Source organism: Cyprinodon variegatus, unplaced genomic scaffold (genome assembly GCF_000732505.1).
Source record: "Cyprinodon variegatus isolate N-32 unplaced genomic scaffold, C_variegatus-1.0 Scaffold661, whole genome shotgun sequence".
In the NCBI taxonomy this organism is placed as follows: Eukaryota; Metazoa; Chordata; class Actinopteri; order Cyprinodontiformes; family Cyprinodontidae; genus Cyprinodon; species Cyprinodon variegatus.
In genome coordinates this window covers 432,452-453,921 of record NW_015151114.1, presented here as the reverse complement: position 1 = coordinate 453,921, position 21,470 = coordinate 432,452, and the positions used below count along the sequence as shown (strand labels likewise).

Below are 21,470 nucleotides of genomic sequence, written 5' to 3'. Positions count from 1 at the left end.
CAAGTCAGCACTCCTGTTGCTACATGTTTCTGCTCCGCCGAGAGCCGTAATCATCTCCGGTCTTGTGTCCCTGTTGATGAGGAGACTGGAGGTGTACTGGTGGGAGGTCCATCCAGGACCAAAGCTTCATCTTCAGGCTTCGCAGGTCCTCTAAGCCCCAGGAGACGGAGGGAAGTGGAAGAGGTTGAGAATGGACATCTCCCACATCCCTCGACTGCAGGGAGGGCGACGACACTGATAGGTAGAGACATAGTGGAGATGAGTGCATGTGTGCTTTTTTGCAAAAGTGTGCTTGTTGGACAAAAAAAAAAAAGAGGGTTTGTGTCAACAGACCTGTGTTTTCTGTATGTTCTGCATGGCTGCATTGGCTGTAAGGGTCTGGCAGAATGTTTGGGGAAAGGAGCAGAGAGAAGGAGAGGAGCAAAACCTTCAGATACACACAGACAGAAAAAAAAAATCTATCAGCAAATACACCAAAAAAACCACAATAAAAATAGACTTATCAGATCAAATATAAAAAAGACAAAGAGATGATCCTCAGTGTCAATCAATCAATAAAACAGACTAATTTAGATATTCTAGGGAAACATAGATGGAAAATATCTGAAAACTTTCCATAACACCTTTTTCGATCAATCCAGCATGTTCCCAGTATGCCTACATCTGTTCTAAGTTGTTGCAAAGGTGCAGTGCATCTGAACGATCTTCTTTACGGTGCAAACTGAGGTATTTTAGGGTTACGTCTCACCAGGATGCAGGTTCCTCTATTTGTTGTTTTGCAGGAGCTATTAGGCAAGAGAGCCTGTAGCTGGCTTAGCTGCTCCAGCAGTGCACTGCGAACACAAAGAGAGGCGGAGAGATGAAAGAGACTGTGTGAAAATTTCACATAAGGGCCCACAGATGAAATATGGGCATCACTTTCTCAGCATCTGTGATCTTTGGCAACTGAAGCAAAAAGAAGTAGCACTGCACACTTTGGGAAGGGAGGAGGGGAGTGTGTGTGTCTGTGTTTGGCATCTTCTGTTCAATTCATGGCAGAGATGCACCAAAGTAAGGAGGGAATCAACACCACTAGATTGTGGATGGTAGCACAACTGAAACTAATAAAGTTCTGTTAAATTATATAAATGCATCCAAGAGATTTTATATGCTGAGAGGCACAACACATGGAAAACATTCTTATCCAGACTGTCAGCACCCCCAGAGGGAGAGCCTGAGGCTGTATGAATATAGATCAACCAAAAACACTGGCTAACATGTTCCACAACAGGGCTGCATAAGCACCAAGAAAAACGACCAGTTTAGTCATAAAAAGTAGATTCAGACTGACATTAATAAGTAAACAAACTGGAAATAAACAAACACACATTCCTGGGCGATATTTTTGTCTTTATTTAGCGGAAAAATCAATTTCAAACAAACCAGATAGGCCTGCTTGGATTTATACTATATTTACCCTCTGTATTTTTGCATATCAATCGATCTCAAACAAAACAACTGTGTCCAGATTGTAGAATATAAAGCATAGACTCACCACTTCATTAAGTACACTCTGCTAGTAGCAAATTGGATTTCTGCTGGCCTTTGAACGTGTCTTAATTCCTTATAGCCTTCAATAAGGTGTCAAACACCTCCCAAAGGAGCTGTACCGGATTTAGATATGATGAGTGTGGAGCTCGCTGGAGTAATTAACAGTAAACTTATTGTTATATTGAAGGAAGCAGTTTTAAACTGGCCTTGTTACACTGTGCTTTATGTTGCTGGAAGAAACTGTCAGAATGTATGTAGTAAGAGAGCACTGCATATGGTCAGCAGCAATGCTTGGCTTAGCTTTTGTGTTTAAGAGATGCTCATTTCTAATAAGAGGTGAAAGTGTGACAGGAAAATATCCCCTTCACCATATCAATATAAGACAGGAATGGCTCCATGTTTCCACGTTATTTACATTAAATTGGACCAGGTAACATTTTTCTAATGTGTCGTGTCCATTTTGTACTGAGCCTTAGTATACTGAAGCCTCAGTTTCTTGTTGTAACACCCAATGTGGTCTTCTGCTGCTTTAGCTGTCTTCAAGGCTGAGATTATTGTGCAAACAGAGATAATACTTCTTACATCTAAGTTGCAATGACGGTTATTTTAGCTACTCTTATCTTTTATCATCTTTATCCAATCTTTTCAGTCTCATTTGATCCAGCACATTAAAACTAACATTTTCCCCACAAGCAACTGCTGCTCCCCGGATATTTTATCTGTTACAGATGATTCCCTTTTAACCAGAGAGCTGGTTGTCCCTGAACATCGCAGGAAATCAACAGCTTCTGAAATTCACTCGCCAGCCCATCTGGGACCAAGAAGTTCAAAGTACCTTAAATCCGCTTCCACTTTTCTATACTGGGTTTGTACTTCACCAACTTATCTACAGCAGATTAAAAGTGCTGCTGAAATGTGGATCACTAATCCGGAGTTGATGTTCACAAAAAATGATCCAAGAATCAGTTGGAGCATTTACACAATAATGTAAGAACTCACTTATTTGTCTCTTCCAACTTCTGGATTTTTCTCTGAAGTTCGATGTTTTGGGAACTACACGCAGCCATCCTAAGGAAACATGTCACACATTTAATATTCAATACAATATATTCAATATAATACTGATATTGCAAATTTACAATAGATGAAAAACAAAAAATATATCAAAAAACAGTGTTCTCTTCTGCAAATATCCTCCTGGTGACTGTTATCATACAATTCATCCTCAAGTCCATCAAATCAAATCCCTGTCCTCTCCACGTTTTTTTCCTTTCTCATTTGTTTTCTGAATAACCCATCCATTATGACCCTCAGCTGATAATGACAGCCTGTTGTTATGCTCTGCATGAAGCTGGTTTAATTACGAGCAGACGCTGACTCCACTCAATAGCACTGACAATCTGAGCCCATCATGAAACTTTTGTTAATAAGATCCAACAGAGCTGGCCTGAATGAGATGTTAATAGCATCCCATTTAAGCTGCTGCACAGAATTTCAAAAGGCATGAGCAACACAAATAAAGCTTCTAACAATGTGATTGAGGCCTCGCTGTGAGTCAGATTGCTTATGACATCAAACATTGAAGAAAACAGAACTGTTCAAACGGTCAACTGACTCATAATAGGAAATAATGTGCATTATTATTTGTGTTTAAACAACTCTCTTATATATCTTATCAGATAACGCTTTTCGGGGATTAATCAGTTTGCAGATTTGGAAACAGCAGCCAAGTTAACCTCAACCTTATGTCAATTGGTAAACTGGAGAGATTGCTGCACTTGCCTTAATAATCCTCTCCCATGATAGTGCCAGTGATCAGCAAGTAAGGGGAAAGTGCCAACACGTGGGAAGCAGGCACGCTTTCCATCTTTACTGAGAAATTTTCAGGCTGGCAGCTTGTAAGGTAAGGCTCTCTGCAGCCTGGAGACAGAGAGGGAGGAGAATGCCTGAATTCAGCTTAATCTCAGCAAAGCTTCTACCCGTCTGATGAGTCATAGCGCATCTTGTCAGGTTTTGCTCAAGCATTGCTGCGGCAGCAATACAGATTTGAGTTGATGATTTTTTTTTTTATATTTCATTGTTGAACATCTCACTCTAAGAGGTGTAGGAAGACACTGCAGGGTTACCGACCACATAAACCAACACCTTCAAACCCGGGCTTAATATTCACCCCAAACAAACTCAATCATGTATTGCCTTGCAGAAGTAGGCATGTATTTCTACATTTCTTTTTTCAGGCTACAACCCAAAACTGTTTCTTGGCGGGCTGATTTGCTATAAGGTGGCAGGTCTTTTCAGCCTCTAACAGCTTCTCTCTCAGGATTGCCCTGTATTTAGCTTTATGTATCTTCCAAGGAACTCTAACCAGCTTCTTGATGCTAAAGAAAAAATTATCCTCGGATGCTGCAGCCACTACGTTTAACTATAAAGACTGTTTGGTTACATATGTGTGGCATTAATCTTAATTTGCACAAAGCAAATTGTCTCTAGGCTGAAATGCATTACTTTACTTCATTTCATTTGATCTGAGTGCCTTTTTTATACCTGTGCTTTGTCCCCTTCATGATTAGTAGCAAACTGCAAACAGGACTTGTTATGAATTTCTTCCTGAGTCATAACAATAGTTTCTGTTGACAAATTCTCTCACCTGAGCTGTGATGATCTATGCAGGTCTTTCAAAGCTATACCACAGGGTGTCTTGGCTTCTGCTCTGATTAATAATCTCCTTACCTAGCTTGTCGTTCCATTTATTTTTGGAGGATGGATTAAGCCGTGGTTGGAGATGTCCAAAGATTGAAATATTGCTTGTAATTGAACTCCATGCCCCTTTTTTTTTTATTTTGATTTCCGATCCACTTTAGATCCGTGTGCTTCTTTGAAGCAGTCAAACCACATGATGTGCATCTTTGTGATGTTTCTGCTACATCAATAGTTTTTTTTTCTCACATATTCTCTGTGTTCAGCTGATCAGTGTTGGCCTTCTGCTACATTAAATGCTGCCTGAGATTACAGCCTAAAATGAATGAGGTACCGGATATCAAAATGTCCCACAGTTCTTATCACTCAGTGACATGACAGTTCAGGATAAGGCCTAGCACGTATCTATTCTGCAGGATCTATATCACTGTCATGGATCATAGCGAGAATATGTCTTTGGGATAATAGAGTTACAGATGCTCCTAGGAGTCATAACAGTGGTGTCACAAATGATTAAAAAAACTATAAATTTGTTCCTGATCACTGGCACATTTCTTCCATATTCATCTCCATTTTGGCATATCTTGTGCTAGTGGAAATTGTTCATATTATTGTGGAGTTTTGTGAATTTTCTCTCTAATACAAAAACTTTGCCTCAAATCACAAAATCCTCATTTGATTTATTTATAGAAAATGACATCGTTAGCACAGCCTTTTGTAGAGACATGATAGTTGGGATAATATTTCCCCAAATCCTCCTGATTCTCACAGTTAAACATTCATATCAGTATCTGCTATACTTTTTGATTTATTAACCATGGTTCAACACAAACTGTTACCCATTTTGCCAATTTTGCTTTTTTTTAACAGAATGATTTGTCTTTTTAAATACATTTTCCACAAAAACAGCTCTAACACATCAACCCCGTATCCGCTCTGAATTAAACGGCGCAAGAATGACATCCATAAGCCTTATTATGCCAGAGTTATTCAGAGTTGATGAACTCTTTATAATAAACAAGGTACTGATTGTAATCTTAAGGCAAAACAATTGCAGATCTTGAAAAATATTCGCAAACAGCAACTAAAACATAAGAATTATAACTTCCACGTTACACCAATCGCTGAGCGTGAAAAGTAAATCTGCTAAACCTACCAGCTTGAGCTGCCCTTGTTAGCGACAACAATCATTATAAATATTTTCCATCACTGTGGAAGAACACTGACCCAGTTCTTTTTTACAGACGTGTTTTATTTCAGTCACGTTGGAGGATTTAATATCACAAAGCACAAAGCGATTAAAACCTGACTGGGCTACTTCAAAACCTCTATTTTTCTTTAGCCATTCAAAAAGTGAACTTGTTGCTGTGCTTTAAATCATTGCCCTACTTCCATAACACATGTGTGATTGACTGGACTTTTGTTCTCCTGATAGAGAGCAGAATCTATGGTTCCATCCGTTACACGTCACACAAAGACAACAATGCAGCCCCGGACCATCACATCACCTCCATCCTTTTTTTTCGTTCAGGTTAGCCCATATAATGTTCTCCAAAAACTCTTAAAGATCATTAAGATTGTTTTGAGCGAACATGAGACCATCCTTTATGTCCATAGTGGTTTCGCCCTCAGTTTCTTTCTTACTATTGAATCGTGAAAATTGGACCTTATTGAGGAAAAGGAGGTTTGTACTTGTATGTTTTTTCAGTCCTTAGAAATAGATAAGAAAACAGTCTTACAGGTTAGATTGCTGTGTTTTACAAAAACATTTGTACCTTTTAGACTTGCAGTTTGCATCAAAGGTTGTTTAATAATGTAGTGCCTAGGAAGGCTGAATACAAATGCATGCAATACTTTTTCAGATTTTTCTTGATACACATGGTGGTTTATGCTTATAAAGTAAAAAAAAAAAGTTAAATTAATTCTGTTTTTTAGTGTTACAAATTTTCACCTTATACATCACCTCTGAATGAATTTATATTTGTATATTATAGGAAGGGTTCTGTCCTCTGTGACAGCATTACTGTAGGTGTTATTGTTTTTTTTTTATTTTCTTTGTTGATTCTTATCCTAAAAAAACAACAAAAATCTAATGTTTATTAATATTAACTGAGTTAATATTTCTCTAAAGCTTTGCTGAGGTTTTTGAAATACATCAAAGATGACGATACAGCGTGTTTCAGGATGTGCTACAAATGACTACAAATGAAAATTGTCGCTTTCTAGGTCAAACTAATGAGAAACACCGTCTCATTGGGCTATGATGCTGAGCACATTTGATTTCTTACCTCCCTTCCAGACTGTCAACATATTCTCTCTTCTTTTTTCTGCTTTCTTGAGCCGAACGTTTGTTGCGGATTTTCCGCCGGATCTTCTTCAAAATCCTCTCCTCAAACTTGTCATGAAGATGAAACAACGGATGTTAGAACAAGGACAAGTGGAGAAAAAGACATGAAGAAGAGAAAGGTTAGAGAAATATAGGTTAGGAAGGTGGAAAAATGTTTGTTTTTTTAACCGAACCTTCGTATTTATATTTCTAAATAAGTTAATTAAATTGGTAAGGGTTGTGTTTGTCTACATAGGAACTGCTAACATCTGTTACCAGCTCATTTACCTTGGATAGGGGTAGTTTGCAGGGCAAATTTATGCCCTCTTTAACTAGAAGCTTCTTCTCATCCTCATTAAGCACAAGCTCCTGCAAGGAATGCTGAGCGATTCGCTGCGCCTGTCAGAAACAGTTCCAGGTAGAGGAAGAAATGAAAGGTGAATACGAGCTGATAAAATTATTCTCATTTAAGGGTGTGCTACTTGTTTGAGAGCCGGATTTGACCAAGAGGTCTGTGGTTATAAATAAAGCAAAAAGTTTTGACTGTATTTGTTTACGAAATCTTGAAAATTTTAATAAATATGTCATAATCCATCTTTATCTTGAGCAGTTTAAAACAAAAAACAACTTTGATGCTATCCATCTACACAAGGAAGAGACACCACTAACAGAGTCAACACACTGCATGTTGTTCAAGGGAAACAAAATGTTTTTTAAACAGGAACCCCTCCAAATCTCAATAAGAATACGCTGGAATACTGGTATAGAAAATGATGGAGAAACCACTCAGTCAAAATGTTGGTAATATGGACATATTTCTTCTTACTGAACAAAAATTATCCTTAAGATTGTAGAAATAATTGGAATATTGTTTTTTAAGAAAGGAACACCCTAAAGCCACAGCAAAATGAGTCGACACACAGCATAGTTTATGACGCAGCTAGAACTAAGGAGATGATTACAGGTATTGTTTGTGTCAGCATTATGTTTGTTGCTCAAGCCAGCCCCGGAGCTCATGGCACGTTTCAAATGCCCGTCCTGTCCAGTCTGTGCTGGGCTGTAGTCGACCAAAATCCCAGACGATTTTGAAATTCCCCCCAGACATTTTTTTAGGTATGAAAAGTAGGACATGTCCGGGAAAAAGAGGACATGTGGTCACACTACCATATCAACAATTTGATGTTTCAGTCAGTGAGTGCTTGTTGCTATGATGCGTCTTTGCTCAGCAGCTTCGCTCGTTGTAAACCAACCAATCAGCGCACAGCTCATCTAAATATTCATGAGCATACCATAAAAGGAAGAAAACCTGTTGTTTAATTCCAGGGCTTATAACTAGGCTTGCATTAGGGCTCATAGAACAGCAAATATGCGATTTTCAGCCCAACCAATGTTACATACCCTATACAGAGACCTTAAGGACCAGCACTATATACCCTATAGAATCATTCTATGACCCCTTTAAAATAATAAAGAGAGCAAACAGACAGGATGTGAGAAAACTAACTATATACTTATTGAGTTTTGATGGTCGGATATAAACACTGTGTTAGTACTGTGTTAGTATTTACTAACACAGCTTAGTAAAAACAGTTACAAAAATACTGATATACACTGCAAAAACGATCTAGAAATAAGTACAAATTTCTTATATTAAGTGTATCTAGCCTTAATATGAGTAGGTAAATAAGATGATTTGTCAATGGAGTGAGTATTTTTACTCTTAAAATAGGATCATATTGTAGTATGCAATTGAAATAAGACAATGCACTGCAAAAATAATGGAGAAATAACTAAAAAATGTCTTAAAAGAAGTATATTTTGCCTTAATTTGAACTGGTAAATGGGATGATTTGCCAATGGAGCATTTTTATTAGACAATTAGATAATAATGCACAATAAGACAACACATTTTTTTTTCTTATCTTAAATGTAAATTGTCTTTTTTTCATTGGTAAAATGCCTCACTTACCTCCTTTATTTAAAAAAAAATGCACTTATTTAAAACAAAAAGACTTATTGAGATTTAATTAGTTTTGCAGTGTAAGCTTTTTAACAAATACAAGTGTATCTAATGGATGCTTAAGTCTTCTTACGTTCTGTCCCAGGTTGGATAAAAGCAGGTCTTTTACTGTGAGCGTGCAGGTTGATTGCAGCAGTGGGGCTTGGCTGTCGGAAAGGTAATATGTAATACCAAACTCTTCATGACTGCCCTCTGACTCCCAGCCTGCAACAAATAAAATACAGGTGAATGCGACTCACAAAATTGGCTTTAGTTGAAGGAAAGGAACAAAACAACAAACAGCTAACACTCTAACTTTTAAGCTATACAGGAAAAACATACAGTGCTGTCAAGAGGAGAAGAAAAATTGGGAAAATATAGATCTGTTTACATACATATAGAGAACAGTCAGACCTTTTTTTATTTATTTTGTTGCTCTATGCATTAATAAGATACCACATCTGCTTCACACTGTCTGGCTTGAGCAAATTTAAAGGGTAAGAATGTCAAGAGAAAGCAAAAAAAAAAAAGCCTGCAGCTGCTGTTAGCTGGTCAAGTGATTTTCAGACCGTGTAAAAGCTTTTCCTCCAAAGAAAAGGAAAAAAAGTCATGCTTTCGAAAATGTGAACAAGGAGGATGTGGAGGAGGAGATCTTTCTCGTTGCTACAGCAGCAACTGAATCAGGTCATGAAGCTGAGGCGGTTATATCTACGAGGCCAGTTTGAAGATATTTCTCCAAACAAATTAAATGACCTGATAAAGCCATAGAAATACAGCTTCTAATTTTCAAATCAGACACTGAGATGTAATTATATTTTGGTCGCATCGTTTTCACGTGCCGGACTAAAAGCAGGGGAGAGAAAGAGTATGGCAGGGGAGATAAGGAGCGCCACAGGCAGATGAGACATAAAAAGAGCTGATGAGCTGAGGAAGACGAAGGTATCAGATAGATAAGACACTGAGTTAACATGGTTTGTCACAGTTTGAATTTGTCACAGTTCAAAAGAAGCTGTTCTCACACATCAGGGGCAGAAACTCAGACAGCAGGGTTGATAAATTATCTTCATCAGTGTCAAGGCTCCAATTTGTTCCCAGGGTTTTACTCCCGCTGATAATGCAATGTTTTCAGCTTTGACAGAAAATTTTGATTATTATACTATTTAATTTTTGGTTTTTTTTCAGTTATGGTATGACATATTTGCCATTTGAATATCCTATAAAACTGTAAAACAATATTTAACAAAGGTTGATCCTCCAGTTTTAAAGCTCATCTGTAAGGATGCAACAGAACAGTTAGATTTAAATTTAGAAATGATCAATTTAGGTTTTAAAAGTAAGCTATCTTAGAAAAAACAACAAAAAATTTGAGGTCCCCTCTGAACTTCCGCTTAGTTTTAGGGTCTCTGAGGAGCAGCTGACCAGCTGAACTGAGAGAGCAAGTAGGTCTATAAGGAAACCTGCTTTCTCAAGCCCATTCAAGCATTGGCTTGATGCTATTTAGCAAATAAAAGCAGTTTTAAATGAATTCTAAAGTGTATGGGCAGCCAGTGGAGTGAGGCTAAAATTGGGGAGATGTACTAATACTGCAGCATTTTGAACAATCTACAGATGATTCAATGGAGGAGGCATTAACCCCCACATAAAGGGCAGTGCAATAATCCAGCAGAGTGGTAATAAATGTTACCTTGAAAGAACTGACTTTATTTTGGCCAGGTGCCCAAATTGATTTGACAACCGTCCTGATCTGGCTATCAAGCTTCATATCAGCATCCACATTTACCCCCAGGTTAGTGATGACTGGTTTGTTGGGCCAAAGAGCCCAGATCTATGCCAGTGGTGTCACCAAGAACCATCACTTCAAGTCTCTCTTTCATTAAAAATTTTAAAAGTTCAGAGATATCCAGGCCTTTATATCATCAAGACACTTGATTAAGGCGGTGAGTGGGCATCTTTCTTTTTAAGATGGGACATAAGTTTGACTGTCATCTCGATAGCAATAATAAAAAATCCCATGCTTTTTAAGTTTGGATCCGAGCACAAGCAAATAGAGAGAGAACAAGATTGGATAAGATAAAACCATGCTTTGGATAAACACTTTATCTATAAGTTAATATCAGCATTCATACTTATGTTTCTGGTTCTTCGTATCCTCTAATCTTAACCTACAAAAACATATTTTTCTTTTATCTCCAATAAAAATTTCTGAAAGCATTTGAAAAAGTACCTTTACCAGATAAATGAAAATGCCCACCCACCCTGCTTATCTGACATTGGGCTGTGGGGGAGGAGGATGATTAGGGGGGGAAATCCAGTCATCACACTCCCCAGCGACTCTAGATCGTTTTAGGATTTCCAGACATGAGGAGATAGACCTAGTCCCTTTAGATATGTTCAAAGATTGTCTTTGGATCTCCTCACAGTGGAATATTCCTAAAATAAACCTCCATTAGTAGGTGCAATAGTGGCTTCCTGATTAGATACTTTATTCCTTCCATAGAGGAGATGCTGCTCCTCTCAAAGGCTCTCCCATTAACAGAGCTTCTCACACCGACTCTAAGGCTTGACAAAAGTTCTTGTTCTTGAACAAGTTCTGTTCCTTTTGGTTTATGATCCACTTCTCATGGCGAGGGGACTGGAACAAAGACTGGTAAAATGTTGAACTTCCCTTCTTGGTTTTGAAACACTGGAGCAACACCCTCATCAGCCCTGATTCAACTAACCTCCTTCTCTTCCATCCTACAATCATTCATAAACACCAAACCATGATCCTTGAACTCTTCCATTTGAAGAGAGGTCTACAAAGACTACCAAATGCACTGTCCTGTGGCAGAGTTTATATAGAGCTAACTGTCAACCCCAGGGCTTCACAAGAAACAATACCAGGCCTCCTCTTCAGACAAAAATCATGAAAAGCAAGGAACGTCTTAGTTAATTTTATTAGCTTATCTAAATTGAGTCAAACCTTTTACTTTGCATTGTTTTATTGTTGTGTTTTTAATTGGGTTTTTATCAAAACAGGTCTTTCTTCAACAGAATCTTAATAAGACAACTTGTATAAATAAAAGTGATATCTGTTTAAAAAGCATTTTGCCTGCAGCAACACAAGAGTTCTAATGCTTTCACAATCTTTTCCAGTATATTGCTAATTCGGAAAATAATCTCTCTTTATTAACAGGCAGACAGAGAGTAAGAATCCAGGTGCTGCTTCTAATTGAATGCAATGATTAGTCCTTCATCGGCAAGTGATTCATGCAGTCATATTTCATGAAGAAGGGTAAATATTAAAATGCAACAGTTTTAATGCAGATGATAGTGGAAGATCAGTTGTAAAAAGACCTAAAAGGATTCATCAGGGAAAATAATCTTCTCTCTTCTGGAAAAATGTCCTTTGTAACTGTTTTGTAAAGTAACTGTTTTGCCATAACACCTACACCACCATATGACCCGATGCACGGCATACTGACAGGCCAGATAGTTACTTTGCAGTCCGTGAGTCAACCGTAGATTTCTTTGCATACCCTGACTTTCTGAAGTTTAAAGGGAGGCCATTTGTCTGACAGCTGAAGTTTTACTCAAACTGGGGCAGACCAAAGGATAATTATGTAAACCCCGATGCATAACTGTCAAATATTTATACAATTATGCACAGCAGCAAATCTACAGATGACTGACTGAAAATAAAAAGAATGAAGGAGGTCTAAATGCCAGTGTGATTGAAATGCTGTGCTGGAGCGGGAGAGAGCTGCGAATTAATGATGTCCTGCAAACTTAGTGAGCTGCAACACTGTCAGAGAAGAAGAGAATGATAGAATGTGCAGGATGCTGGGAACACAATGTAGTAGGGCAGAAGATCAGGCTTTGTTCTATATAAGATACCGATCTAAGCATTTACTTTTCATCAGAATTATTAATGTGAGGTTAGATTAAGCTTTTTAGCCTTACCGAAATCCATTGACAAATCAGGCACCTTCTCTTTTGCAGCAGGTAGATTCTCCAGGTTGGTGGGCTGAGGAAAAACCTGTGTGTCAAGGGTAGGGAACAGTGTGCAGGAGATTGGATGGGGGCTTTCTGTAAGTTCTACCAGGGGGTCCTCGTTAACACCATTGTCTGTGGTGCATGGAGACCACAGGGGGGAGGCTGGCACCGAGGAGTCATGCAGAAGAGTGTCTAGGAAGTCATCAGCACCACTGCCCGGAGGGCTTGGAGACTGAGGAGAAGAAAGAGGATAAGTGCACATCAGCGAAGGAAACCTTCACTGCTACTCAGATGCTTTAATGCATCCATTACAAGCATTTATGCTAAATGAACTAAATGAAATATTGTTCAGCTTGCCTTTAAAATAACACAGCAATAAGAAGTTGTTGTTTTTTTCTTCAAAACTTCTGGATTGGCTTTTATTTTGGGGAGATTTTCCTATTGCCTATAATAAATCCACCTCCAAATCTACCTGACAGGGGTATGATCATACTCATACTCTGTATGATATTTATTTTACTATTTTTAGCAAGTAAAAAAACACAATGTTTTATCAATATGGTGGTGAAGATTCTCAGTCATCCAGGCCATAGTCAACCTCAACAACTCATTACAAAGAGGTGGACCTATTCTTTCGGTCCAATTTGCATGTTTTTTAAGCCAAAACAAGGCTTTGTTTGGGCTACTCTATAAAACTTGGAACTCAACACAAATCAAGACATTTTGAATTGAAACATCTTCCTGGCAGGGAAGCGAAACATCTTCAAACTTGGGAAACAAAGTCCAGTGGTTTTTTTTTTTTTACCTTTTCTAACTTTTTTGAAATGTTTTATCAACAAACCAATTTTTTTTGTCTGTTTGTTTTAGTTTAATAACACTAATTTAAGTTCATTGGTTTCCTGCAAACGACGGTGGTCCAAATAATCCCTTCAAATCTGAAAGGGTTGAAGTCAGGACTCTGAGGAAAGCATCAGAGATATTTAATGTAAGCACACTTCATCTATGCCGAAATGATTTCTCCTGTGTTTGGGATCCTTGTTCTGTTTTATAGCCCAACTATGTCCAAGCTCAACTATGTGCCCCAAAGTTGGCTACGATGTTTCAAAAGACCACCAAGACTCAAACCTGCCTGACTCTGACTTTGTCAAATATTGTCTGATGAAAAGGCATCTGGTCAGAGGGGACAAAGATTAATCTATTCAAACTGCCTGTGCTTAGAACGATAAATGTGAGTCTTTTGGTCCTAAGAACATTCAGCTACATATTAGGCATTGTTAGGCATCCGTTGGGCAGTTTTGCAGCCATTCGGATTGCTCAAAGAGGGACAAGAGAGAACTAACTTAAAATAACTTAAGGAATAAATCAGCTTAAATCCCCATTTAGCCTGTTGGATGGACAAATCAGGACTATGCTTAAAATTTGAGGTTATGACAAGGATGAAACCAGTTTTTTTAAAATGCACTTAGAAACTTCGTGATGGTTACAAAAATTCTGTAGATTCTAAAATCTGGAGGTTTCTTCCTGTTAAAAGAGTTTTTCCTCTCCACTGTCGCTACAGGCATGCTTGGTCTGAGGGATTGCCTTGGAATCAATGAGTCGATGCAATTTAGATAGAAAACTTTGAATTAGTTTGACTGTATGATCTGGTTGAATTGTCTGTAAATTGGCGCTTTATAAATATACTGAATTGAAAATTATATTGAAGTCATCCAAATCTTACCAGGGAGCAACATTTCTAATTGAGCCCCTTTGTACAGTGTTTTGGAGTGGATTTTTATTTTTAACTTCAAATCCGATAGCATATATATATATTGTGTGTTTAAGAATAAAATAAACCCTTTATTGCCTTAAATAAAAATGAAATCCACGGCCGCCGGTGGATTTCACCTATATGATTATAAGGCAGGTAGCATACCAGTAAAAAGACGAGATGTGATGCAGTAATATTCTGCAGTCAGACATGGCCTGTGCTCACAGTGGACTTCACAGTTAAAGTATCAATTTTTATCATGGCATTAAATGAATATGAGGTTTCAAATATTTTTCCCAAGTGCTGTTATGTTTGGAGCAAATTGTGGTGAATGATGAAGGAACATACTTCATTAGGTGTCCATGGATAGTATCCAGTTGATTCCTCTATGCTGGTGAGCAGGTTGAAGTTGTGCATTCCTTTGCACTCCTGAAACCAGAAGTGAATTATTTAAAGGGAATTCTCCTTTTCCTAAAGATAATTAGATGATTTTTTAGCCTTTTGATTCTCTTTAACAAAGGCAAATCTTTTTTCTAATTAGCCCCTCTCTTATTTGAGGGACTCTTCACTTGTTTGATTAAATATAAACTGTCAGACCAGGGTTTAACTAAGCTTCTCTTTTATCAAACATTCCTCTTGAATAAGAAAAGCAGTGATCTTACCATGTCTGGTGTCAGTGTCATTATCCAGAGAAGAGAGCAGCTGATGAAATTTCAATGAAACTCTCCGACAGGAGAGAAAATGCAACAGACAATCAGATCAATACGCTTGAGTGTGTAGGAGAACTTTTGGAGTCTGTCTGAGGGGACAAAGTTGAAATGGTGCGTCGCAGAACAGTACACCTTATCAACGTCCAATCCAGTGTTAAGCTGACAGCTGAGAGGGCCAATTGCCTCAGAAGGATGCCTCTTTGATAGATTCATTTGACAAAGTTAGTCAGCGGTGGTTTCAAGTGACCTTTGATGCCAATGTGATATGATAGAAAGTATTTGCTGCGTACTTTCACATTCATTTCCTACCAGCACAGCCTAAATTCACAGAAATGTTTTATAACTACCTACGGGGAATCTGGCAGAAACAATACAGAAAACTTTTTCAGCCTCAGACTGGAAGCAAACAGCAGCACTCTTAAATAACATTCACCACAGAGTGTTACATTTTCTGAGAGAAAACAGTATCTGAAACTAACTCACTATTACTGATTCATTCCCTTCAGCTGTCTAACTCTGCCTGGTTTCTCATTACCGCTCATCTGATCCACCTGCTTCTGCTATATTTAATGTACTTGCATCCAGCTATCAGGGCAAGATTATGTTGTTCTCAGAGGCCAATGGAAAGAGGATTTTTAGAGTTCTTAAATGGTTCTAATTTTCTCATCCTGATCTGCCTCTTATCCCCTGAGCGGACCTGAGCGTTCCCATCTGAACGTTCTGCCTGAACTGTCTGTGGAGTCCTAGGACCCTAAACCAGCCTTTTCCTTTCCTGATCAGTATCTCTGACCGGGCTTCAAACTCACGGACTTCTGAGTCGTCCTGTTCTGATCGGTTTCCCTGACCTGGCTTGGACTCCTACAGCATCTGGGACACTCTGGGCGGCGCCCGCCGCATCTCGTTGGCAGCTTACCGGCTTGATTCTGCCTCGTTCCCTGACAATGGACTTAACAGTTAAACCAGGTTGGTGCCACACATGAATAATCATCCTCCGTATGATTGTCGTGGTCACTAACCTGTGTTTCTCTTTAACCAGAGCTTCCAGTTATACACACCCTAGCCGCGGCTACCACAAATCCACTAAATTTTTTACTAAACGCTGTGAATAATCCCACTGTCTGTCTTGTTTTAATACAAGTGTTTTGAATAAATTGTTAGTGAGGTTAAAAACCCACAAAATACTGTGACTTGGGATGTTGTGAGTTCAGGGAAAATGTATTTTAAGCATACACCTTGTTTCCGGGAACTAGTAAAAAAATAAGAAAAAAAATCAACTACTGAAGTGCTCTTCCATCTAATACAAGTAAACTGTTCCATGAGGCCCATTCAAAGTGACAGTTTTGGAGGGTTTGTGATAGCACTTCACAGTAAGAGGTCCCTTATAAATTATATAGGGAAGCCCTGAAGGGGATTTTGTAGGCTTTAGCTTTTCACCACTTTGGGTGTGGCTGGGAGTCAGACCCAAAAGCAGATTGAAACACAGGATGGATATGGAGATATATACCTCATAAGACAGGATTTAACATGAAACACTGACAGTAACTGAGAGAAGACAAGCAGTGGAATGGGATGACTCGGCAGGAGAACAATGGCCAAAAAAGACCTTAAATACTAAAGGAAATGAGGAAAAGGATGGTGAACGCCTGTGTGATAATCATAAGATTACAAGGAACAGCTGATACAGAAGAAAAGCAGAAAGTCTGAGGGAAAGAACTAATCAACACAGAGCAGCCAGGACAAGCTTATCAAAATGGAAATACAGATATTAACATAAAGGGAATAAAATAGAGGAGATCAAACAGAACAAACAAAGAAACACGCAAAGAAACGCAAAAGGAATTAAACTATTATTGTCATAATGGGCTTTAAAGATCGGACCCACATGCAGAGAACCACTCAGAGACCAAGAGTAAAAGTTTAACAGGTTTATTGTAGGTTAGCAAACACTGATGGAGATTGAAACTCAGTGGGGAAACACTGCTGGAACTCAGTGGACTGGTGAACCAGAACCGAGAAGACGAAACCCGTTGAAGAGCCGACAGGCAGACATACGTTGGACCCAGAGGAGTAAAGGAGTGGACTGTCACTTGGTTATCCAGGAGTGGACTTGAAGGGATCATGTGGATGTTTACCCCTTACTCATTGAGACTCAGCAGACCCTTCCAGGGGTAGAAGGTCCAGGCTTATCCAGTAACACAGGAAGTCTTCCCAATACTGGCAAACACTCTGGCGTCGAGGTGGTGACAGCCCGCTGCTAAAGTACTCCTCTGCTAATGACCCAACGAGCCGCAAGATGTGCAGGGAGGGCCATCGAGGATAGGGCACAACCTGGTGGTGGAGAGATAAAACACAACAAACAACCCACACAAACTGGAATTCTAACGATTATGGCAATGCCATAAAAAAATATAGAGAATGAGCCGTATACTTTAAGACCTTATAGAACATAACAAGATGTTGAGCAGCAAAACAATTATGACATTGTGATTTGGGAGCTGGAAAATGATCTGAAATACACCAGCAAGTGAGTCTTTAAAAAGCCTCAAAACAACATAAAATACAGATTCTGAAGTGGCACACTCAAAGTCTGGATTTAAATTTAACTAAAATTCTCTGGCATGGCTTTAAACAGATCAGCCATGTTAAAAAGCTATCCAGTGTGGTGTTGTATATAACTGAGGATATTTTGTTTTTAATAAATTAATTAGAAAATCTCAAACATTTCAATCTGACAAGAAAATAAAGAAAATCTATAAATATAAATGTTTTTCATCCTCTATATATTTAAATCTGTTTTTTTTTCCTTTGGAGAAATGTTATGTCCAGCAATTATACACTTTTTATTCTTTAGATTCCATTAATTCCAAAATATTTCAGTTTTTTCTTCTTTGCATTTCTATTGCATGTTCATTCAGTGCCTCCCTGTTTCTTATCTTTACTGCTCTCATTAAATAGCAGCTGTGTTGTGTTTTCTAAGCATCCAGAACATAAGTCAAAACATATTACATAATGTGTTCTCTGAGAAGGACGGACAGAAGACAAAGCAAACTTGCAAAGACATATCCCACTATAATCAGAGACGGGAGCGTCTCGGGACTGAGCCACCACATTGCTTCTTCATTCTGTAATTCTAAGAAAAAACATTTTATAATCAATACGCCACCAATGCACCAACGGCTATGCAGTATTACACCTTTAAAGAAACCAGTTTTCTTTTCATTTTCTCGACATAGCTTTTCCTCTATTTCTATATCAGAAAAAAAAGAATAAAAGTCTTCTTTGTCCTTATTTTTCTGATGTTCTATTCGTTTTGACATCCTCTTTTCAAAATAGACCCACAGAAGAATGCACAAAAAGAAAAAATATATATTCTGAAACTTTCAAACCTTTATTTCAGGTTCTTACACAAACCTTGGACTTAGTCCATGAGTATCCACAGAAAATTTGGAAAGTAATTTTCTGCACTGAAAGCAAGTCTCATCTAGCTCTTTTTTGTCAACATCACAAAAGACAACAAAGGGAAAAAAAATCAACTACATTTGTTGAGTTGGAAGAGCTATGAATTATTTTATGTGTATTTTGCAGTGAATAAATTCGATCTCAAAGGGTTTCTAATATTTAAAAGGGTCAGATCAAGGTCTAAGGGGTTTTGAAATTAATTCCAGAGGTGTTTTAGACATTTATACTGTGAAAGATTCATTTTTATTTTATAAAAGATGTCAGAGTGAGTTCAACATATGAATACAATATGAGAGGTTCAGCATTTAAAGCTCTTCACCTTCTTGGGTACATTTGTTGCATTAAAATTTATTTATGACCAGGAGCCTATTATCTGTCCTGTAATAGCCCTCATTGCATTGCAGAGGCACTTTATTATCTTTATTGTTGTTCCGACTTTAGATTAGCAAGAATCAAAGTACAGGGAGATATGATCTAAACACGTAATTTGAAGCATGTTTCTTGATAGCTGTAATACATTTCAGCTTGGTACCCATAATTACTGCGTTAGTCGATGTGACATCATCTTTTAATTGTGCAATATTATGTCCAACAGCTTGTGTGTCACAAGCAGGGACAGGATGAAAAACAGGTTCTGGGTCAAAAAAAGAACATGTAGTCCAGCTAATTGAAAAAGATTTACCAAATAGGGTGTATTTAAATCAAATCAAAGTTCTTTTCATATCATATTTAAGAAAAACTTCCCCTGACCAATGTGTTGCATATAAAAGCAACACAACAATAATTTAAAGCAATTTAATAGAAAACCTGACAAAATATAACAATAAAGAGAACCCAAAAGATTAAACTCTTACCTTGCAGTAAAAGTTGGGAGTAGCCTGTCTAATATAAAGGGCAACTGGTTCCACATTTTAAAAGCAACAACTGAAAAGGCATGATGACCTCTGTGGACCAAACTGAACAGATTAAATGACTAATTAAATTGTGAATTGGGTTAAAGTTAAAGGTAAAACCAGATATAATCAGTTTCAACCCAAGTATTAGCATGACATTTTATGCACTGCTATAGGCTACCTAAATAATCAGAAGCACTATAATTCCCAAATGTCATTTTTGGGAATGACTATGACCTGGATGACTGAGAATCTTCACCAGCAAGAAGCACTGTGATTTTCACTGGGAGCAAAACAATGTTTTATTATCAGTTAGATTTAATAAATGTAAAAGCCATCCAACCTTAAAGCAGTCACAAAGTGTTTGTAGTGAAAATGATGCTTTTTGCCTTTGCTGTGTCGTCTGCCTTTCAATAAATGAAATGTTAACGTAAAGGAAATTCTAATGGGAAAATAAGAAGGGAACAAAACTGCATCCTTGATTAACTCGAAAATTTAAGAGCAGCTGAGGGAGAAACAGATTTTCTTATAGAGGAACTCTTGCAAATAAGAAGAATTGAAATAGTCCAGTGCATTAGACATTGTCAGCTGTGTATCAAAGATGAAGCTGGCAGATCTAAAAGGAAAATCTAAATCTAGCTGAGCCTTCTAAATCTAAAACGTTTTAACCTTTGAAGACAACCAGTGCTTGTCTTCCTCAGTGTTATTGTCAGCCTCATTCCTTGCAGCCTCCTAACCATTTTCAGTCTTATCTATTCTAACAAGGTTCCCATTTAGTCAGAGTTGTCCCTTATTTCTTGAATCATGTTATTGTCTTTACTGTGCACTGGTACTTACATATAATCTATTCAAAGTGTGTCACATGGATATCAAGTAAGTGAAAAATTATGTTTTAATTTAATAATTTAACAATATTCCAGTTTATCAGATATCACATAAATATAAAAAAAAGTATAAATAAGGTTTCAAACGTTTGCTGCTTAAAAAAAAGATATACGGTATATGCTGAATTCTTTTGGAAAGTCCTTGCATAAGCCAAAATTGCATCAAAGCAATTATTTTTGAAGGAGTTTCTGCATCAGCCGCCAGCTGGCACGCCCAATCCATGCCATTGTTGAGTTGGGGTGGTAGAATAGAATCATTTAGTGGGTCCCGTGGAAGATGTGCAATCTTTTTTTAAGTTGACAAGCATTGTAAATATGTCATATTAGAGGTGGGCAAAGTTTGGATATTATTTATCCTGTTTTCAGTTTCCAAAGTCTAAAAAAAACAAATGCTGCTGTAGAAGACCAGCATCACTAACACCGTATAGAATGAAAGGAGGAAAATTGGAGCAATATAAATCTAGCATAAGCTTCTTATCTTGTTTTAGACCAAATGATCAGTTATATAATCTGGGCAATTAGACTGAGCGTGCTGGCTGTTTGATGCGGTACCTATCTAAAGTGGTAACACCGAGGGATGTCAAGTGCCTCTTCATTCTTGAAACATTTCAAGTTTATTCAAATGCAGCAGCGATGTCTGCCACTCCATCCTTGAAACCTGGCCAAGGACAACGATGTAAAGTGGAGCATTTGGAATAGCAGAAAATGTTTTATAGATATTCTTTCCATATATTGCTGTTTGCTCGCATGCTCATAACCCTGAACCCTCAGTTAATAAAGAAAAAAAGCATTGTCACAATAAGTGACTTCAGCCTTGAAGGTTACAAAGCCGTAGCTGTTAATGCAGCCTTTTAGAGTTGACGTGTCTCTTCCTTAACAGCGACTAATTTATTCAATGTCCACAGAAACATCTGTGACTGAGTATTTAATAAAAGAAGAAAAATAAATACAGATTGGAGATGCAGGGGACACACTAAATGCAAAACATGGAAGCCCAGTGTATAGCCGAAGGTGTACACTTTATTATGTCTTTCATTTGCACTAGTGGTGGGTTAGTAAACCTAAAAAAAATACTTGGACACCGAGAATAAAATCAAATGAAGAGAGTTGGAAAAAAAAAACTTTATGGTTAAGTGTAAAAAAAACATTATGAAAATATGTTGCATTACATTGTCTTGCAAATGTCAAAGTGATTCCATTGGTTTATGTTAAGATTTAATATACAGTTTTTATCAGTATGCATTCTT

General features: G+C 37.8%; 1 protein-coding gene across 1 annotated transcript; it reads right to left on the bottom strand.

Moving 5' to 3' along the window:
- Positions 1-19: 19 nt before the first annotated feature.
- On the bottom strand, positions 20-14,960 carry LOC107096959 (cyclic AMP-responsive element-binding protein 3-like protein 3-A). The gene is made up of 10 exons (XM_015393881.1): positions 14,940-14,960; positions 14,626-14,706; positions 12,495-12,759; positions 8,647-8,777; positions 6,842-6,952; positions 6,516-6,622; positions 2,530-2,598; positions 749-833; positions 334-427; positions 20-234 (listed from the first exon to the last, which is right to left on the bottom strand). Exons 1-10 carry the CDS (start codon positions 14,958-14,960, stop codon positions 20-22), a joined length of 1,179 nt encoding a protein of 392 aa, XP_015249367.1.
- Positions 14,961-21,470: the final 6,510 nt, after the last annotated feature.

Bases quoted from the DNA above. Each gene is read 5' to 3' on its own strand.
- LOC107096959 (XM_015393881.1), bottom strand. From the start codon at position 14,960: ATGACACTGACACCAGACATG. The intron at 6,623-6,841 runs GTAAATGAGCTG...CTTCATGACAAG, and splicing joins GCAAACTACCCCTATCCAAG to TTTGAGGAGAGGATTTTGAA. The intron at 235-333 runs GTCTGTTGACAC...TCTACCTATCAG, and splicing joins AGAACATACAGAAAACACAG to TGTCGTCGCCCTCCCTGCAG.